This window comes from Bidens hawaiensis, unplaced genomic scaffold, assembly GCF_021521415.1.
Source record: "Bidens hawaiensis isolate Kalapana, Puna unplaced genomic scaffold, B.hawaiensis_p1.1 tig00054746_1, whole genome shotgun sequence".
In the NCBI taxonomy this organism is placed as follows: Eukaryota; Viridiplantae; Streptophyta; class Magnoliopsida; order Asterales; family Asteraceae; genus Bidens; species Bidens hawaiensis.
Window position 1 is genome coordinate 45,654 of NW_027499849.1, and position 21,216 is coordinate 66,869.

The 21,216-nt window shown below is 37.6% G+C and overlaps 1 protein-coding gene across 1 annotated transcript; it reads left to right on the forward strand.

The window, feature by feature from the left end:
• Positions 1-1,586: 1,586 nt before the first annotated feature.
• LOC143600665 (lipid phosphate phosphatase epsilon 2, chloroplastic-like) lies at positions 1,587-2,202 on the forward strand (the record flags this gene model as incomplete). The annotated part of the gene is made up of 3 exons (XM_077078290.1): positions 1,587-1,834; positions 1,898-1,971; positions 2,024-2,202. Coding segments are annotated over 3 exons (501 nt in total), but the record flags the coding sequence as incomplete, so codon positions are not given.
• Between the last annotated feature and the right edge of the window lie 19,014 nt (positions 2,203-21,216).

The window sequence follows — 21,216 nt, forward strand, 5'->3', positions numbered from 1 at the left end:
TATACAAATATTCTTTTTATTTTCTTTCTCACGTATAATAAAAGAACTCGGGTGGATACCATATATCCAAGTTACCCCTCAACTTTCGATGCGTTTTGCAAAATTTTATTTATTTGTAACAGTTTGATATATCAGTAGCCATGAGCGAAGATTAGGTTACCCCTAAGTAAATATTGTATAAAGAGAGAAAACGAAACGTTTTATCAGAATTTATTTTCCAGTAAAGTCTAATTGCAGGTTCGCTAAGGTAGAAAGTGGAATATATTTATGTAGAAGATAGGTTTTGTTTTCTCAATTATCGAGGTAAAAGGAAAAGATAAAAAGCACTATAACTTTTTTCCTTTCATGTCATTTCATTTGAGTTTTTATTAAATAAAAAATATATTATATTTTAAATGATCACCGGGAACTAAATTTGGATTTCTTCTATTAAAAAAGGGGAAAAAATTTGGATTTCTAATTGTTATGTATTTATACATTTGTTAGTATATTTAATATATTTATGTAGAAGATAGGTTTTGTTTTCTCAATTATCGAGGTAAAAGGAAAAGATAAAAAGCACTATAACTTTTTTCCTTTCATGTCATTTCATTTGAGTTTTTATTAAAATAAAAAATATATTATATTTTAAATGATCACCGGGAACTAAATTTGGATTTCTTCTATTAAAAAAGGGGAAAAAATTTGGATTTCTAATTGTTATGTATTTATACATTTGTTAGTATATTTAATATAGTTGATCTTATTTGTTTTATTTTTTTATTTTTGTTAACAACTAATGATTAAAGACCAGTTACCCGAGGTAAACCAATAGCAAAAGGTGATTTCATACGTTTACAATACAGACAACGTTGGGTAGCCCAAACTAATCATCTTGTGTTACGACATGTTTATTTTTATCTACGTTTCAGTATAATTTTACTTAAAACAATCCAGTGTATGTTTCGATGTAAATTTTATTCAAAATGAGTTGGGTCAAATATAACGTTATAAACAACTAGATTTGTTAGACGTTAAATCCAATATAAAATTTGGAAATTAAAAGAACAGGCCTCAGTGTTACACTCGTACAAGACCTCGAGGGTTTTTTTGAATTTTAATAAACGTCTCCGAATGAATGTACAGTAAAAAAAATCAGGCTATCTCTGAATTCTTTTTCTAGATCCGTTACTTGTAAAAGAATATTAACATTGTTTATGAGGGTCCACAAACAAGACTACTAGTGGGGTGTTTTCTTTTTTGGGTGGTTTATAAATACAAGCAATCATCCTCAATGTATCTATCCACCATTTTTTAACTCTCGTCTCTAAACCCTTTACAACGGCAGCTGAAAATGACGATGGTTCAATTGCCGATTGAGACTAAACCCTTGGCAGATGGCCACAAATGTGCAGATACTGGTCGGAATTCAAATCGTCGAACCTCTTGTGCGCTCCACATTGTTCTTAATCGCTCAGTTGGTATTCTTGTTTCCTTTGGTTCATTTTGTGTTTCTAAAACTGATACATGTTTCGGGTTTATCGTTTGTGATGAATTAATTAACAAACAATACATGTGTACTTTTTAATTGGGTTTGTTTATTTTAATTTCAGAGCATATGGTGCGTTGCTGTAGCCTATTACGGAGTGGTTCTATTAAGGCAGCATGATCTAGCATTGTCGGCTATCGCGGGTTCTATTTTGAACACTCTGTTATCGTTCACTTTGAAGCATATTTTAAACCAGGAGCGGCCGGTTTCCGAAGTGTGTTCTGGCCCCGGAATGCCATCTACACATGCTCAATCAATATCATTTGCTGTCATTTTCTTTAATCTTCTAAGTAACCAATCATATTTGTTTTAGCATTATTTGGTTCCTACTTGTAAAGTTGCTAACTTTGATCTTGATTTTTGATACAGTTATTGGATGGCTGGGACTAGATGGATTTTCGGTCATGCTTATTGTTCTTATTATCACGATTGTTGCATATTTTGTACGTATAATTGTATACATAATGACATATCCCCTAAGTTTTTAATCTATAGCGCATGCATGCATTATTATTACTAATATTATACTGATGATGTTGTGTTGCTCTTTTATGCAGTCATGGCTTCGTGTTCTGCTAGGTTATCACACGACTAGCCAAGTTGTTGTGGGTGTGGTGGTGGGATCCATTTTTTCTGTCTTATGGTTTTGCTCCCACGATATGTTCTTGATCTAGGCGTAACGTGTTCCTGTATTGACAATAGATCGTTGATGTGTGTCTAGATATATGAATAATATGATATGGGCTTGCGGGCTAATAATTTTGTAATCGGGCGCATCAAGCCTTGAACGTCAAAATTAGTGCAATTTTATGTTTGCTCTAGAGAATCCACACCTATATACACATTCACTACTAGAAAAAGAGATGTTTTTCTACAACCGAATTGTAGGAAATTTGTTAGAAAACTCCAGTTTCAAACAATTTTTCAACAAAAAAATTGTTGAAAAACACATGCTTGAAAATCGTTTTCAACCATTTTCCAACAACTTTTCTTACAGAATTGCTACAAAAACATGTGGTAGTAAAGTTCCTACAACTTTCCTACAAAAACTATTTTGACTTAACATAATGTTTATTAGATAATATTGTAGCAAAGTTGGAACTTATTTTTTTGTTGTAAATTTGTTGGAACTACTTGTCGTAGGAAATTTGTAGGAAATGTTTGTGAGAAAATAACTTGTTTTCTAGTAGTGATTATATGCGCACACCACAGTCAAGACATAGTATTATAAAACACAGAAAAGAAAAGAAAATTGATCCGGAAGCGGGATTGGGTTGGGTAGGATCAAGTCAGGTCGAGTCACATGATGAAAAGATAAACCAGATTTAATTATGAGTAATCTTATTAACACACATAGTAACAATTAAATAATCAAGTATTCAAGGCAGTTCAAGCAAATATTTAACTAATAAGTCAAATAATGGTTCGATTTAGAATCCGCATGGCGCATGCTCCGTAAAGTGGGTATAAAATTTCGGCACGGCTGAATTTCTTAAAGAGTGGTCTAATAAGAGAACACTGGCACAAAAAAAAGGATATATTTATTATAATGACAGGGATATATGGTTTGAATTGTTTAATTTTTATGCAAGGAACAATTAAAATTTTATTTTTAATAAAATGCAAAACCAACTTTAGATATGTAGCCCGTAAGCCCAAATCATATTATTCAGCTGAGAGAGAGGCTATATTGCAAGGATTTGTTTCCTTCTCAAATGTCAAGAATATTGTAGACCTCGAATCCAACCTTAAACACTTGAAGATGGGGAGTAATAAGTTGTTTGTAAAAGTTGCTTTGTTCTCAGGGGAAAATGAGGGGTCACATGAAACCAAGGAGAAGAAGGTTGAAACCAAGAAAAGGGAGGGGAAACAGGAAGAAACTAGACATCAGAGGGCTGTTGTTTCAGATAAAAATGACACAAAACTCACCAATCCCGAAATCAGATCGTATAAAGATGTATGCATTAACAAAACCCCGGGGAAGATAGAGAATGAGATCGAAGTCCCGTCTGAAGTAAACGCGTTTGAGCATTTACATGGAAGAGCCCTTATCGGAGTTCTAAGCGCTGAGAAAACTGAAAGACCTTTTAACGGAGGCCAGGATCGGGGGAGTTAGCATTCATTACATCGGCGGGACGCATGTATTTCTTTCCTTCAATGACGTTAACAATGAAGAAGAAAGAGGTGTGGGAATCGTATCTTGAAAATGTAAAGGGCAATCTTACCCCTATGAAAGGATAGCGTGGTTGCGGATCATCGGAGTCCCGCAAGGTTCGCTTGGAATAATGGAAACCTCTCTGTAGATTGCATTGGTGTTTTAGTAGGAGATGGGAATAGAATATCAGAAGTTAAAACTTAAATGGAGAAACAAGGCATTTCGGGTATGGCCGGAAATGCTCTCGAAAGGGATGGTAATCATGATGTCGCCTCGGGCTCCGAAACTTCTGGCAGTTCCCATGAAGGAAGCACGGCGGGATGTCAGAACTCAAACGTTGGAAAAGAGGGGGACCCATATCCTAACTGCTTTATTTTTATTCTAATGGGCCGGCTTCGTTTGGGCCCAAACCAGTGAATACAAGAAGTGGTAAAGCCCAGCTGGATGGGTGCTTTGAAATATCCAGGCCCAGACCAAAAAAAAGAGCTAGGAACGAAGATCCTTTCGGTCTTGACGAATTATTGGGGATTGGTAGAGATTCTGTGAACCTAAATAACAGAGGGGAGTCACCTTTGAAAGAAGGCGAAAAGAAACATACTGGAGATGGTGCTCTGGAACGAAGTAATAATTCAAGAAGAAGGGAAACGAGTAAGAGAAAGTCCGCGGTTTGTGATTCTAAGACACGGCCGCAGAAGAATGATGAATCCACCAGGGTCGAAGTAGATAACGAAACATCAGCTACTATTGAGGTCGGGAATGTCATCGGATGTAAGGTGAAGAGACTACGTCTGGCCAGGCCCAATCAGAGAGACCGAAAAGTCTAGCCCAGTCCAGCCCAACAATACCCTGGGCACTCCAGACAAAACCTAGGGTCAAGGGCTGACCTGTCCTTGTCAACCTGAGTGCTGCAGAGCTGAAGTGGACCTAATCTTGGAAGGAAAAGAAGGTCCAATGGATAATGACCAGCTCCCTGTTGAAGTCAAAGGACCAGTGGATAATAGAGGGAGCCTGAAGAGTAACAGTCTATAGGGAGATTCTCCCTGAACCATATATATATTGTATACATTCCTTTTGTAAGGCCAAGTTCAGGAGAAATGAAATAATATACTCACTTTGCATGGTCATCAAGGGTCACGTCACACACTAACACTCGAGCACTCATAATCAAACAGTCATTTCAGTTGGGATTTTTACATTCTTATCTTCCTACTGGCTTGATCATCATTCTCACTAAAACCCACCATCGAACTCTCACACAAATCATGTCCGGTTCAATTAGGGTTTCAACATTGGCGTCAACCGTGGGACCTTCTTGATTGAAGGTCTCACCAAAACCTTGGAAGAAGGGATGATCAAAGCCTGGGAGGAATGCCACTATTGTTTTCTTCTGGCTCAGGCGACAACCACCATCAAATACGCTGCCGCCGTCGTTGTCTCGCCGGCAAAAGGTTCTTGTTGTCTGTCCACTGTTTCGATAAACAAGTGTCAACCCGGTTCAGATTCTTCGGCGTTTTTCCGCGGCCGGAATCTTTCTCCGGCTTTTCAAAATATTCCGTGAAGTCAAAAATTCTTGAAATATTCTCCGGCAAGTCTTAAAAAAAGGGCAAGAATCTTGAAATACTCTCCGGAGAGCATGCATCGAAGAGCAAAAGCGAGAAGAAAATGGCAAACGCCTACACGATATTTGGATCTACAAACTTCTGATTGGCAAAATCAGGGAGCAAGCTCAACTTTAAGCCCATTCTTCTTAAATTTGAGTCCTTTCGGCTCAGTTTGGATCCCTTTCCGATCGTGGTCAAGCTTATTTCGCTCAGGATAACTAGTCTTCTAGGTGGATCATATCCAAGGAACAACAAAATCTTGCTAATATCTCTCAAAGATTCTTTATTACGGCTATGGGAACACCTCACCGATTGGGTTTCATCAGGTATGCATTACCTTGACAGGGTGTGTAGGTTATAGGACATCAAGACACCAAAAGCTAATTTTGTATTCAAGTAATTAGTATAATACAAAGGAAACATGAAGAAAATCAAACTTCATCATCATTTTTTCCTATATATAAGTAAATTAATAAAAAAAGAGAGAAATAAAAGAAAGAAAGAATAAACTATTTGATAAAAGAGTTACACATGGTATTTGATATCAACAAGTCAAATCTTACACATGGTATTTGAAAAACATAGCTTTTAACTTTGGCTATTTTGATAGTGACAAATAAAGATATTAAATAATATGTTCATACTCTGTTAGAGTTAATATGAGATTTTTTTTTTTATTTTTTTGGTTAAAATTTGGAAAGAAAAACAATCAAGTTAGCCATATCTTGACAGAGAACACAAGATTTATTGGGAAGAGGAAAACATTAATATAAACAAGTGAAGAGAAATATGAGTTACAAGTATGAGGAACCTTGGTTTTGGAGAAAGTATGTGTTGACCTACATGCTAGGCTTTATAATATACATTTAAAGGAAAAAGCACTATCCTCGTGATCATTCCATTTTTTGTCACTACACATGGATTATTAAAATAGAATGAATAAAAGAGTGTTGGGAAGTCCACTTTTTTAAACAATGATAAAATTTTTTTGATGTGGCTTAACCCACAGACGTATATCTTTTAAGACAATCCATACATACCCTATGCATTGTTAAACTTCACTATAAAATTTTGAAGGAAGGCCCCTTCCCAAGGGGGTGTCATTGGACATTTACTTTAATATGAATGCCCTTGTGATTCAAAACAAAGCCCTCGAGCCCCTTCCCAAGGGGGTGTCCTGGGACATTTACTTTAATATGAATGCCCTTGTGATTCAAAACAAAGCCCTTGAGCCCCTTCCAAACGGGGTGTCCTGGGACATTTACTTTAATATGAATGCCCTTTTTGTGATTCAAAACAAAACCCCCGAGCCCCTTGCCAGGGGGTGTCCTAGGACATTTACTTTAATATGAATGCCCTTCTTGTGATTTAAAACAAAGCCCCCGAGCCCCTTGCCAGGGGGTGTCCTGTGGCATTTACTTTAATATGAAGGCCCATCTTGCGATTCAAAACAAACTCCCTTGCTAAATAACTCCCCCAAAGCAAGGTCCTTTGCGGGACCATCTCCTCAAAATGAAGCCTCCTACTGAGCAATTGCTCCAGAACTAACCCCCCTTACTAAATAACCCCTCAATAGCAAACCCCCCGTGCAATATAATTCCTTTAGAAAAAGGCCCTTGCTAAACAATCCTTCTTACCAAAACCCCTTCCAAGACAAGCAAGTCATAACAAAGCCTCCTTCCAAGGAGGATACCTCATTTCAAGACAATCCATATATAATTATGCTCCTCCCAAAACAATCCCTTCATTACAAACACTCCTCCCATACAATCCCTACTAAAGCCCCTTGCCATATTATAAGAATCTTTTTTAAAGAAGAAGATTTCCTTCCCAAGGGAAGAGGTATTTAAAAATTCCCTCCAAAAAAGAAAGTATCATTTGGGCAAGGGTTCCCTGCAAAGGAAAACAACCTCTTCCAGATTTTCCTTCTTAAAAAGAATAATCACTTTCCAATTAAGCAAGTATTGGAAAAGTTTTTCTTCATGTGGAAGGAGAGCCTTCTATAACAACATCTCATATTACAAGGTATTCGAGAAACCTCTCATGTAAGGAAAGAGAGCATTCTACAACAACTTTTTGCATTACAAGAATTTTATCTGAAGGAGAATAATCCCCTCCAAGGGATGGAATGTTTGAAGGGTCGACATATGTGAAAGGTCAATTCCATTCAAAAGGAACCCTCCCCCGTACACCAGCATGGAGCTGGGGGACTAATTTGATATTTTATCATTGTGTTGTGGGTCTTCGTCATTGAAGTTTATTACGACAAGAGGGACCCCGTACATCAGCTTCTATGCATGAAGACGTATCTCATAAAGAGATCACCATTAGAGAGACTTCCAAGGAAAAATAATTCCCTTCCAATGAATGAGAAGAAGAGTTCCCTTCTAAACAAAGTCGCTATGAAAGGAAAAAAGCCTCATGAGTTAACACTTCACATTCCAAAAATTTTCCATGGAGAAGTACCTTTCATATCCCTATTATCTTTTATAAGAAGGGAATGAGCCCCTACCAGTAGCCCCTTCCATCATCTTCATGTGTAAGATATCTAATATGTATTAAAACTAATTATGCTTTTTATATATATGATTAACAAATATAATTGGTCGACCATACTTACAATTCCCCCATATGGGATAAATCTCTCTAAAAGAGGCACCATACTTACAATTCCCCAAGGTGGGATAAAGCCCTCTTTAAGAGGCACATCACTTATAATTCCTCGTTAATGGGAAAATGACATCAACGCTCCTTCACAAGTGTGAAAGGAAGGCCCGGCTGAGGGGCTTGGATCCGTATACAAAATTAACCTAATCCATTAGGTTCAATGCTTATAATTACCCCCATGAAAAATATCCCCATCTATAAGGCTCAATAATCATAATTCCCCAAGGGAAAATAGCCCCTTCTAAGACTCTTAGAACTTATACTTCCCCCAAGTGGGACATGGCCCCTTGTATGAGGCTCACAACTTATATATTTCCCATTAAATAGGACACCATACACATACGCCCCCCTCCCTAAACGGGGAAAGACAATCGAATCATATTCACAACGAGTGAAAGAAAAGCTTGACTACAAATTGATAGCTAACCTACTACATCAACCTCACAGGTTGAAAACCTTATAATCAACATCATGATACACCCGCGAGCAAGAGGAGAAATATATAGAAGTAATTCAAATCATCATGATTAACATCGATGGTTTGATACATTTTCATCATATATTATCACATTGGAAATTTTGTGTGTCTTCGTTTCTATGTCCATTACTAGTAAAGCAAGAATAGCAAGATCATTATTAAAGTCTGTTAGTGGGTTTCTACAACTTTGGGAGGGTTGTTCAATAAGAAGAAAGAGATTACATAAAACCAACATAACTACCCAAGAGAGAAAACTTAATCTTTTCTTGGTTATGCTAAAGAAACTCGGGTTCAAAGTCCCTTATCCCAATCATAAATAATTAGCATATGGGACTGGGGGACTTGAAGAGACAATTACAGAACGGGGCCCATTGTGTGGGGATGAGCGTATAATGCTTGGTCTTTATTTCATCCCATAACCTCGCCATCTCAACCTTACTGGGTCCAAATCTGATGAGTCAAATGGAATCAACCCATTGTGTTTATGGCTTACTCATCCTTTATTATATAGAAGAGGGACTGTGTAGATTTAAACTACCAAGAGAACTGGGTCAGGCTCATAGGAACTAAATATCATCTACCTCAGCCAGGTATCGAAAAAGGATCTTGTCCGAAACTAGCCCAATGAATGAGTCTAAAAGGGATGAACCTATCCCGTATGTTATGAGAAAGATGAGTTGGGACTACATTAGTCTTTGGTCCTTATAATAAAGAATAAGGACTAGGGGGACTTGTAAAGCCTCCTATGAAAATGGGTCTTCGTCCCATAACTAGGACCAAGTCAAGAAAGCCCAGGAGAAGCCAAGATGCATGGAGAGTACTAGTTACTCCAACAAAACACCCTACCAATTAGATAAAGAGATAGGAAATGTGTATTTCAAAGTAGGAAAAGGGAACCAACAGTCAAGATAAAGGCAGACAATTCGAAAAATATCATGACATCTTGAGGGAAACATGAGAGGCTTTTTCATAAATGTCGTCGGCTCAAGTGTGGGCCAGTAATGGGCTGAAAAGATAAAAGGGGATTAGATAATATAAATCAAGGAAAGATAAGGATGAGTCAGGTCGGGGCTTAGTCCATCACCTTTATCATGAGTTATAAGGATAATAGACGGGGAAGACTTGAAGAGGTTACCTTTGAAATGAGTTCTTCATATGATAAGATAAATAGGTCGAGTAGCAAACACGAGCTCAAATTAAGGATGGCTAAAGTAAGGAAGCCTAAGTCAAAGAGAACAATGGCCCAGGAGAAAGCTCCTAGGTTACAACCCATTAAGTGAAGAACATGATACCTAGCCCAAGAAAAGAGGCCCAAGGACAAAGGGTATAATAAGATGAAAGACCAAGTCAAAGGGGTCAGAAGTTACTGTGCTCCTGACTTGGGGGGGGGGGATCTCAAGGCACGCATGCTCCAGGAGGTGAGGCAATATCCAGCGGATAAAGGGCGGCCAGCTACAGCCCCAGGGGGAAGAGAAGAAAGGGAATACTGGAGAGAAAGGGAAAGACGGGCTTGGACTAAGTCTATTATCCTTGTTATGAATAACAAGAATAATAGACTGGGGGACTTGAAGAGACTACGTCTGGCCAGGCCCAATCAGAGAGACCAAAAAGTCTAGCCCAATCCAGCCCAACAATACTCTGACAAAACCTAGGGTCAAGGGCTGACCTGTCCTTGTCAACCTGAGTGCTGCAGAGCTGAAGTGGACCTAATATTGGAGGGAAAAGAAGGTCCAATGGATAATAACCAGCTCCCTGTTGAAGTCAAAGGACCAGCGGATAATAGAGGGAGCCTGAAGAGTAACAGCCTATAGGGAGATACTCCCTGAACCATATATATATTGTATACATTCCTTTTGTAAGGCCAAGTTCAGGAGAAATGAAATAATATACTCACTTTGCATGGTCATCAAGGGTCACCTCACACACTAACACTCGAGCACTCATAATCAAACAGTCATTTCAATTGGGGTTTTTACATTCTTATTTTCCTACTGGCTTGATCATCATTCTCACTAAAACCCACCATCGAACTCTCACACAAATCATGTCCGGTTCAATTAGGGTTTCAACATAAGGTAAGTAATTTCCACAGCTTAGTGAAGGACGTCATAATGGAAGAAGGAGTTGAACGGGTTTAATCATGAATTTCCTATCGATTAACATAAAGGGGGTAGGGGCAGCGAATAAGGCAGGGTGGATTAAGGAATTAAAAACAAAAGAAGGGATTTCATTTTTAGCAGTCCAGGAGACGTTGTCTTCCGATTTGGGGTTATCTATTATTTCTAAGTTTTGGGACAACTCGAAATTCGGGTTGGAGCTCGTTAATGCCTCTGGGAGATCAGGGGGTTATTAAGCTTGTGGGATGAAAACATTTTTTCGGTCCTGGAAGTCATTAAAGATAGAAACTTTCTAGTGACACATGGCTCGATCAAAGATAGTGGCGAAGTTATATCCATAGTAAATGTGTACCTCCACAAGGGTCGCCGGAAAAGAGAGCCCTTTGGGAGCGTGTGACAAATCTAAAAGATTCTATTCCAGGTCTATGGGTGTTTCTGGGAGACTTTAACGCGGTCAGATATTTTAACGAAAGGCGTCATTCTAGATTTGATGTGGTTAGCGCGATAGACTTTAATTCTTTCATTTTTAAGGCGAACCTGGTTGAATATGCTATGAAGGGGGGTAAGTTCACGTTTTCAGTAGGGAATAAGTTGAGTAAAATTGACAGGATACTTGTCTGTCCTAATTTTGTTAATAAATGGCCTGATGCCTGTTTCAAAGTTCTACCTGGCTCTCTCTTCGACCATCGCCCTATTTCTTTGGTCACTAAATCGGTTAATTTTGGGCATCGACCGTTTCGTTTCTTTAATTCGTGGATAGATAGGAAGGATTTTGAGGGAGTGGTTCCCTCAGCTTGTGAAAATTTCCAGACGGAAGGACCTCCAGACTTGGAGATGGTACAAAACTAAGGACAAAGAAGGAGAAGAGGAGTTAACTTTAAAAAGTGAGCTCGAAAAGATTGATTTGGAGTTGCAGTCCCGCGATCTAACAGAGGAGGAGGAATGGGTGAGATCAGAATGTTTGAAAAACCTTGCGGAATTGGCCAAGTTGAGGGTGAAAGATTTGAGGCAACGCTCGAGGGTGAGGTGGGCTTCTTTTGGTGACAATAATATCGCGTATTTCCATGGGGTCATTAATAATAAAAAAGCCAAAAACTCCATTCAGGGGCTGAATATCGATGGCAATTGGTGTGACAAACCTAAACTTATAAAAAAGGAAATTTTCGGTTTCTATCGAAGAAAGTTCAAAGAAGAGATCTCGAGTAGACCGAACTTGGTATGTCATAATTTAAAGACCTTAGCGGAGGAGGATGCAAAGATGTTAATCTCAAAATTCTCTAAAGAAGAAATAAAGGAAGCGGTGTTCGGTTGCGAGGGAGACCGGGCGCCGGGCCCGGATGGATTTAATTTCAGATTCATAAAGCACTTCTGGGATCTTTTTGAGGCTGACTTTGTAGCAATAATGGGTTTTTTTCACGAGGAAGGGGTGATCAATAGAGGTTGTGGTTCCTCCTTTATTACCTTAATTCCTAAGGTGTTGGATCCAGTTAGTCTAAATGATTATCGTCCAATTACTTTAGTCAGGGGTTATCAATAAAGTGATTTCTAAGGTACTAGCCATTCGGGTAAAAAAGGTTCTATCTTCGGTGATCTCAGAAACACAATCTACGTTTCTTAAGGGTAAGAATATCTTAGATGGGCCGCTAATTGTTAATGAGTTAATGACATGGGCTTCTAAGAATAACATCAAATCCTTCTTTCTAAAAATTGATTTTGAAAAAGCGTATGACAATGTCAACTGGGAGTTTTTGATCTCTATGATGAATCAAATGGGTTTTCCGGAGTTGTGGTGTAAATGGATCCGTGGTATCTTATCTTCAGCTAGGTCCTCGGTTTTGGTAAATGGCTCTCCCTCGTTCGAATTCCAATGTTCCAAGGGAATTAGACAAGGAGATCCCCTTTCGCCTTTTTTTCTTAATTGTCATGGAGGCTTTGTCTTGCTTGATGAACAAAGCGGTCGAGTCGGGCATCTTCAAAGGACAGCAAAATCATGTTGGGGGACCACCTATATCTCATCTTCTTTATGCGGATGATGCTATGTTGATAGGTGAATGGTCTTTTTTAACCTTAAAACTGTGGCTAGAATTTTAAGGTGCTTTCATCTATGCTCGGGACTCAAAATCAACATGCTAAAGTCGAATCTGCTTGGTTGCGGAGTAAACGGGTCTGAGATAAGTGCCATGGCTAGGGTGTTAGGGTGTAAGCCAGGCTCGACTCCTTTTACCCATCTTGGGATCCCAGTGGGTGCTAATATGAATAACATAAATAACTGGAATGGGGTTGTTGAGGTTTTTGAAAAAAGGCTCTCCTTGTGGAAAGCTCACTCGTTATCTATCGGAGGGCGGGTTACGCTTATAAAATCGGTGCTTGAAAGTATCCCGATCTACCTTTTTCCATTTTTAAAGTGCCAAGTAAGGTTGTGGATTCTCTGGAAGTTATCATGAAAAGATTTCTGTGGGGGGGGGGGGGGTATCGAATCCTGGTAAAAAGGTTCACTGGGTGGCATGGGATCGGGTGGCTCCTAAGGTGCTGCTAAATGGATGGATCTTATAAATGTCCATGAATGATAAATCATAGATCGAACCGCCGAATCAGTTACCGAAAGACAGAGTAGGGCTTGGTATTTCAAGGTTAAGAGACGTGAATTTGTCCCTCTTAGCTAAATGTGCTTGGAGATTCAAGAAGGAAAAAGAGGGGCTTTGGAAAAAAGTGATTATGGCTATTCATTGCCAACGACCGGGATGGGATTTGGTTCCAGTCGTTAAACGCTACCCAGGGGTCTGGAAGAATATCACAGCAGCAGTTAATAAAATGAACTTAGATGGTAGAAAAATGAATGAACTAATAAAAGGGGAGTTGGGAGATGATGTGGACGTTCGTTTCTGGACGGATATTTGGGTCGAGAGCTATCCTTTGAAATCTGTTTTCCTAGCCTCTTTAGGCTTGAAAAATACAAGCTTTGCAAAGTGAGAGATCGTGTCTACTGGCAAAGAAACTTTATCAATTGGTGTTGGGAATGGATTCAAAATCCATCTACAGAAGCTGAAAGGCTTGAATGGGAGAATTGCCTCAAGGTGTTGCAGCAGCCACCTGGAAAGGGGAAATGGATTTGTGGGTGTGGCTGGGCGACCCAAGTGGGTCGTTCACAGTCAAGTCAGTTAAAATATTATAGTTCAAAGCAGGGACAACTCGAATAATTATGTGATGAGGTGGTGTAAATGGGTTCCGAATAAGTTTAATATTCACAGTTGGAGGGCAGAGATGGACAAGATCCCAACCCATATGGCGTTAAGCAGAAGAAATATTCAAATCCCTTTTCGCTTATGTGGCCTTTGTGATTCAGAAGCTGAATCTGTTGAGCATGTCTTCTTGGGTTGCTCAGTAGCTTCGAAGGTTTGGGAGTTTGTGAGCTCGTGGTGTAAAATTCCCCTGATCTACGCTTTTTCGGTCAGAGATTTATTGGAGATTCATAAGACCCCGGGGCTGGGGGTCCGGGAAAGAGACGTTTTTCATGGTATAGTTATTATCTCTTGCTGGAGACTATGGAAAGCCCGTAATGAGAGGATATTTGAAGACAAAGAAGTTAAGATAGAGGAAATAGTTGGTGATATTAGGTCTCTCGGTTTTTTATGGTTCAAGAAAATGTCCAAATGTAAATCTTTAGTTTGGTCCAAGTGGTGTAATTTCAATTTTTTGTAATTGTTGGGCTTCTCTCCGTGGAGAGGGGTGATGTCTCTCTGTGGCTTTGGTTTTTGTTTGTTTATAATATATACAGTTCGAAAAAGAATATTATTCAGCTGAGAGAGACACACTTAAGACTCAAGGGGTGTTTGGTTCACGTTTGAGGTTTATGTTTGAAATCAATCGAATAAAACCAAACCATATCAAACTAACTCGGAATTGAGTGATTCAAGCGACCATAGAACCGTCTCGCCCCGATCTACAAATTCCATCTTCTTGGCGTTGTCGGAAAACGCTGCTACAGTGGCCGGAGGAGCTGAACAGTTGCCGGAATCTTCATTTTGAGCTGCTACAGTTTTACTAATAAAAACCAAACTTCCCGACCTCTAATCGAATATCAATCTTCATTTATATGCCATGAACACTCAGTTAAAATTTGAGACCGATCTGACGGTTAGATCTTCGGGAATCATCGTGTCTTTGTGGGCTATTTTCTCAAAAACAAGAATCAGAGAAGTGTGTGTTTTTGAAAGTGTAGGCTATGGTATAGAGATTGATGGAATGGAAAGGATTAGGGTTTAAGGGGTATTTATACTCCCTTAAGTCTATGGAAAGGATCATCGTGTCTTAGTAAAACAGTTTAAAATAGTTGACTAATTTTTAAGGAAACTTTAAATTTCGAATATTTTTTATATAGATGTCTGGATTCTAGACCAGAGCATGTTTGGATAAATACTTGGATATGGCCTCATGATAACATTCTTTACAACCAACATCGCCTTTTAAAGTCACCAGGTATCAATATTTTGAAAGTCAGTTTTATATTAATATATTTAGTCATTAATATTACCAAATTAATTTTTTATTCAATTTTCACAGAGTTATCGCTAAGAAGATTAAATCAAGAACCTCACTTTATTTGAGATTGAAAAAATCTTGTTGCGCAACAACTCAAGCTTAAGAAAATATCAGGCCATGTCTTTCCCGATGCCGAGTACATATCTATTGTATCTAATAGTTTGATTCACGAAGAGTTGTCATACGATCAAAACTTGCTAAAAGTAGAGTTCCAAACTCTATTTAATTCAATGACTTATGAGCAAAAAAATGTTTGTGATTGTATAATGATGGTTGTTCAGCAGAATAAAGGGGGTGTGTTCTTCGTATATGGTTATGGTGGAACAGGTAAAACGTACTTATGGAAGACCTTATAAACTGCCATAAGATCAAAAGGCGAAATAGTTCTAAGTGTTTCTTCAAGTGGAATTGTTTCGTTATTATTAACCAGAGGTTGCACAACACATTCCAGATTTCATATTTCGATAAATCTGAATGAGGATTCTACTTGCTACATGAATCCAGGTACATACGAGGCACAATTATTAGAAAAAACCAAAGTAATAATTTGGAATGAAGCTCCAATGGCTCACAAACATGGCTTTCAAGCTCTTGACAGGTCTTTAAAAGATGTTTTATCTTCTAATTTGCTATTTGGAGGAAAAGTTGTATTTGGAGGAGACTTTCGACAAATCCTAAATGTTGTTCAAAATGGCAATTGACAAGACATAGTAAACGCCTCTCTATGCTCTTCTTACATTTGGAGTGAATGCAATCTCTTGAGATTGGTACTTATGTAGTTGAAGCAAAGATTATTTCTGGAACTAGCATTGGTCATAGAGTTTTGGTCCATAGATCGCCACTGACTCCATCAGACAACAAAATAGCATACAAATTTCAAAGACGACAGTTTCCCCTTGCCGTATGTTTCGCGATGACGATAAACAAAAGTTAATGTCAATCATTATCTAGGTTTGGTTTGTAATTGAAAGAACCCGTGTTCTCACATGGACAGCTATGTATCGCCTTATCAAGAGTTACAAGCAGGTGTGGGCTAAAGATTCTGATTCTTGATAAACAAAGTAATCTAACCAATACAAGCACAAATGTTGTGTACAAGGAATTTTTTGCTTATTTGTAAAATACTTGGGTAATGTTTTTTTTTTTTTTTTTTTTTGTAATTCCTGTAATTTTAATGTAAGTTGTAATTATTTTAACAATATATGATACTTGTGTTATTGATTGTATTTTTCTTAACGTTTAAATATTATAATTTTCATTAATTACTCGTGTAATACACTGGTCTCAAACTAGTTGCAAATAAGATTTGATTAAGTAAAAGAAATTTTAACAACCTATTTTATACGAATGGTAAGGTAATTGGTAATTCTTGTAAATAGGTTTGGAGCTTTTAAAAAAATAATTTATAGAAACCAAGTTTTAAAATATAATATTTGATTTGTTTTGATTGAGTATATATGCTGATTAATCAAGAAAAAGGAAACCAAAATTATATATCTACAATTTCAAGTGAACCTGTGCAATACTGGTTGTACCATTTGCAGATAAATTTGTATCCCACTCACCGCCTTTTTCTTCCAATCGTTTTCCTCCATGTCTCCAGACTCCACCGATATCATCAATAGTCAATACCCCTCTCTTTTCTTTTGTATGCTTCCTTCTCTGCTAAGAGATTACAATTCTGGTTCCATTGACACATCAGGTACGTCTATGTGTTGCCGGGTTCCATTTTGGATAAATATACCATAGGTGGGACAAATATGGTTATTACGGGGCTCATGATTGTTGCCCGGTTATTTTTTGAAACTGTAGGTGACAATTCGCCCCCAATGTTGTCAGGTTCATTTTTAGAACTCTAGGTGGTGGTTGCGTGGTAGTGGTCTGCCGAAGCGACGACTTTGTTTTTCATCGTTTATGATTCGCGGTGACTATTTTGCCCATTGTCGACTTAGGAAATCGCAATGGTTGGTTTTGTTGGTTGTATCGACAGCCTCTAGATGATTGTTTTACCGGTGTCTTCCTTACTTTGGTGCGGCTTAGTTGACAAAGGCTATGATGATCATCTATCTGAGCCTATGATGATGATCGTCTATCGTTACCAGGCTTCGATTCGTAACCCTTGGTGGTGATTGAGCCAATTTGGCATCTGCCGACTGTGATTCAGTGTTTTGTCGCTGGCTGTACGACTTACGTGACATGGTTTCACTGATAACGGCTATGATGATCATGTATTTGAGCCTATTATGGTTCGTTTTCTTATTCGTTTAAAGGCTAATTTTTATTTTTTTTACTGTAATTACGAACACCTGAATGCAGTTTTAAGGAAATCTTATGATTGGTTTTTTTACAAGACGTAGAGTTGTTTGCTTTATGTTTTTGAGGTTACATTATATCTAAAACGATGATGATCAACTTACATGTGTTCGACTGGATTAAAGTATTGTTTATCTACATCTTGGCAGGGCAATTTGGATGGTTATGTGTAAGAAACAATTGTTTCCTTCACATTGCAAGCTATTGATTTGCAGCCATGGTGTATTTCTCAATATTTGAACCACAATATTTATTAACAGGTTTGTGGGTTTTTATTTGTTTTCTTATATTTTGTTTGCTGCAATGAGAACATATTTGTGTTCTTTTCCCTTCTATTTTTAGGCATATTTTTTAACTCTCTTTTCCTATTTTTTTTTCTGTTCTTTCTGTTGTTTTTTTTTTGCTTTTGGTGTCAAGTTCAAGTTTGAGATTAAATTAAAGCTATATTAACTTTTACCAACAGGTTGAAATTCACAGCATATTTGAACTTTTTGTCAAAGGGCAGCCTTGGCTATTTGTGTGTACACGCGTTTTGCTATGCTGACGCTCTATTATTTGGAACGGCAACGGATGTTGCAACCGTATTAGAGATATGAGCCTTTGTTTTGTATCGTTAAATTATTTACATTCATTTGAGCTATGATGATGATGATTTGAAACTGCACTTTGAATTAGTATGTCGTTTTTCAAAACCATGATCAAAATTGAGGAAAATCGATTGACAGTTGCGAGGGTTTTGAAATACTAGTTTTAGATAATATTAGATTTTTGAATGAGTAGGGTTACATAATTAGATTATAAATACTTCTTCTTTCAAGTCCAAAACATCATCGTCTTCTGGTTCCTCCCAAAATGGCGGACAATGAACTATCAATCTCCAACCAGCACGACTCCAACGTTGTTTTCTCACCCCTTGCCATGCATGCGGGGCTGAGCTTGGTCGCGGCTGGTTCCAAAGGCCAAACACTCGACCAACTCCTCGCTTTCCTCAAAACAAATGTAACGATTCCGGCAAATCCAGGTATACCCTAGCCGGAATATACTATTTACGTGTTATTTAATACTGATTATATGAGTTATAGTACGTTTATACGAGTATATATGATTCATAGTACGAATCATACTCGATTATATAGTGAATCGTATTGGAATTACAATTAACCAATGAACGATTATTGAAACCCGAACGAATCGGGAATTACATTATAGACGAAGTATATAATGTTTAGTGATGTTTACGAAGTATTAATGCTTCGGGATAGGTGAATTATAGCACAGAAAAAGGATTTCGATTTAATGGTACGTCGGTACGCTAAACGAAACCTTTAACACCAAACCAAGCAAGAGACGATCAATCAAGCCGAAAAAGATGCGTAATTATTAATAATATGATGTTTTAATGTCATGGGTTAAGTTTTTAAAGTTTTTAAATCAGTTTTATGTAAATTTTATTTTAACCCGAAAAACGACCATTTTAGGCTCGTTTTAAGCCGAATTACGAGTTTAAACGAGAAACGAACTGAACCAGATTATCCACAACATTATCCGGATTGTGTAATCCAAATGTGTGGCTAATATTGAACTTGTGGGGCCCTCCCACCCCACCTCTTTGGCCGGCCATGTATACACACACACAATTCCATTCTTTTCTTTTTTTTACAACACATTTCACTCATAAACTCTCTCAAATCTCTAACTCTTTCAAGTATTCATCAAATCCATCCATTCTAATCAAGAACACAAGGTATAAACATGTTATAATACATGATCTTTGGTGTTGATTTCTTTATTTTGAGTTGTTTTGCAAGAACAAGAGGTTCCAAGTGAAATATGGGTGAAAACCCGAGATGGAACCGGTTCTTGTATGATCAAGGGATGTATACAAGTTATACAAAGGATCTTGATCCAAGTAATGAGTTAAAAGTGTTTAGAATAAAATTTTACGGTTAAAATCTTGTTAAAATGGATTTCCAAGTGAAAGATGGGTGAAAACCCGAGATGAAACCGACTCTTGCATGATCAAGAGATGTATACATGTTATACAAGGGATCTTGGTCCAAGAAATGAGTAAAAAGAGTCGAGAACGGATTTTTACGGTTAAAACCTTTGTTTTTACTTAAAAACCGACACTATGAAAGAAATGGTTTGATTGTTGGTATAGTTTGCTTGGTATAGTGTTAGTGTGCTTGTAAGTGTTGTATCTAGCGGCTAGCAAAGGCTAGAAACCGAGATCTTTGCGATCTAACGCTAGAAAACACAAGATAGTTCGGTTTTCGTGTGTTATGTGTAAAATGGACAGATTGTTGTGTGCTTAGAGTTGGGTCACGAAATTTCACAGAGATGATCTACACATGAAAATATGAGATCTGTGAATTTTTGGCAATTTTTGGATAAAAGATGAATATTTGGTGAATTTAATGCTCGGTTTTGGCCAAAAATAGTGAAAAATAGCTAATCATGATGAAAAATTCTGGAAAATTTAAGATAAGCTTTTTATAACATATAAAAGTCACCAACAAAATTTGAGCTCAGTTGGAAAAGTCTAAGTAGGCTTTTCGGTGAAACGAGTTCTAGGGCTTTCTAGCTCGGTTTTGGGTGAAAATGGCTTGAAAATTGAGTTTTAAGTTCTGGAAAAATTCCAGGGAGTTATGAGGATGGCAAGGATCATCCCAGAAAAATTTGGGATTTTTCTAAAGTCTTTTAGTATTTTTGACATATTTAGTGTTTTAATAAGATTTAAAAAAATAGATAAATAAATGTAAATTTAGGAAAATAAATCTGGAAAAATTTTGTAAAATTTTCTTTCTGTCAAAATAAGTTTTGTGCAAAATTTCAAGACCCGAGACTAATCGGGTAATTATTTGTGCTAAAAAGAACGTAAAAACAAATATTTAAAGCTTAAAACGTGTAAACCGGCAAAGTTCGCATAAGCGAGCTGACTGGTACACGAAAACTTTAAAAATGGACTATTTTCTTAAATCTAAGTAAATTAAGTAAAAATAAATCATCCGAAAATAATTCGAATGATTTGGGTAATTTTACCCGATTTTACTGTTTCCGGCACCTAAATGACGGAAACGGGCCCCGCGGCCAAACGGGGTGTCAAACCGAGCTCTAATTTCACCACTTTAACTAAAATAGCATCCAAACACCATTTTGGGTCGGGTGTGGCCCAAACTCATTTTTGAAACCTAAAAACGGATAACCGTGCTAGGCACGCGAATCGAAGAAAACATAAAAATGATAATTTTGACTGTCAAACTCTAAGCAATGTTACAATCTGAGTCCTTAGAAGTGTCACGGGGTTAACGTTGTCCCCGAGTCGAGTACAGTACTGGGTTAACAATGTTCCCAGATGTACCGATTGATACGTATTTAAGTTATGGGAATTATATAGTAACGACTAGATATTATATTACAGATCCAGGCACGTAGCTGTTCATTATATTACCCACCGACTCACAAAAAGGTGAGTTTTCACGAGCCCCTTTTAATGAATTGTTTCAATTATATTTTCCCGGGGCGGAAAACATGTCTTATTTAAAGTATTTAAGTACATACCGATCGTATGGAAATACTTGTATATTTATATATATATGGTCTGATGCACAGAATATATAAAATGTTTATCATGTGTTATTGTTCTGGGGTAACATAGTTCCCAGGGGTTATTATTGTTCTGGGGTAACATAGTTCCCAGGGGTTATTATTGTTCTGGGGTAACATAGTTCCCAGGGGTTATTATTGTTCTGGGGTAACATAGTTCCCAGGGGTTATTATTGTTCTGGGGTAACATAGTTCCCAGGGGTTAATATTGT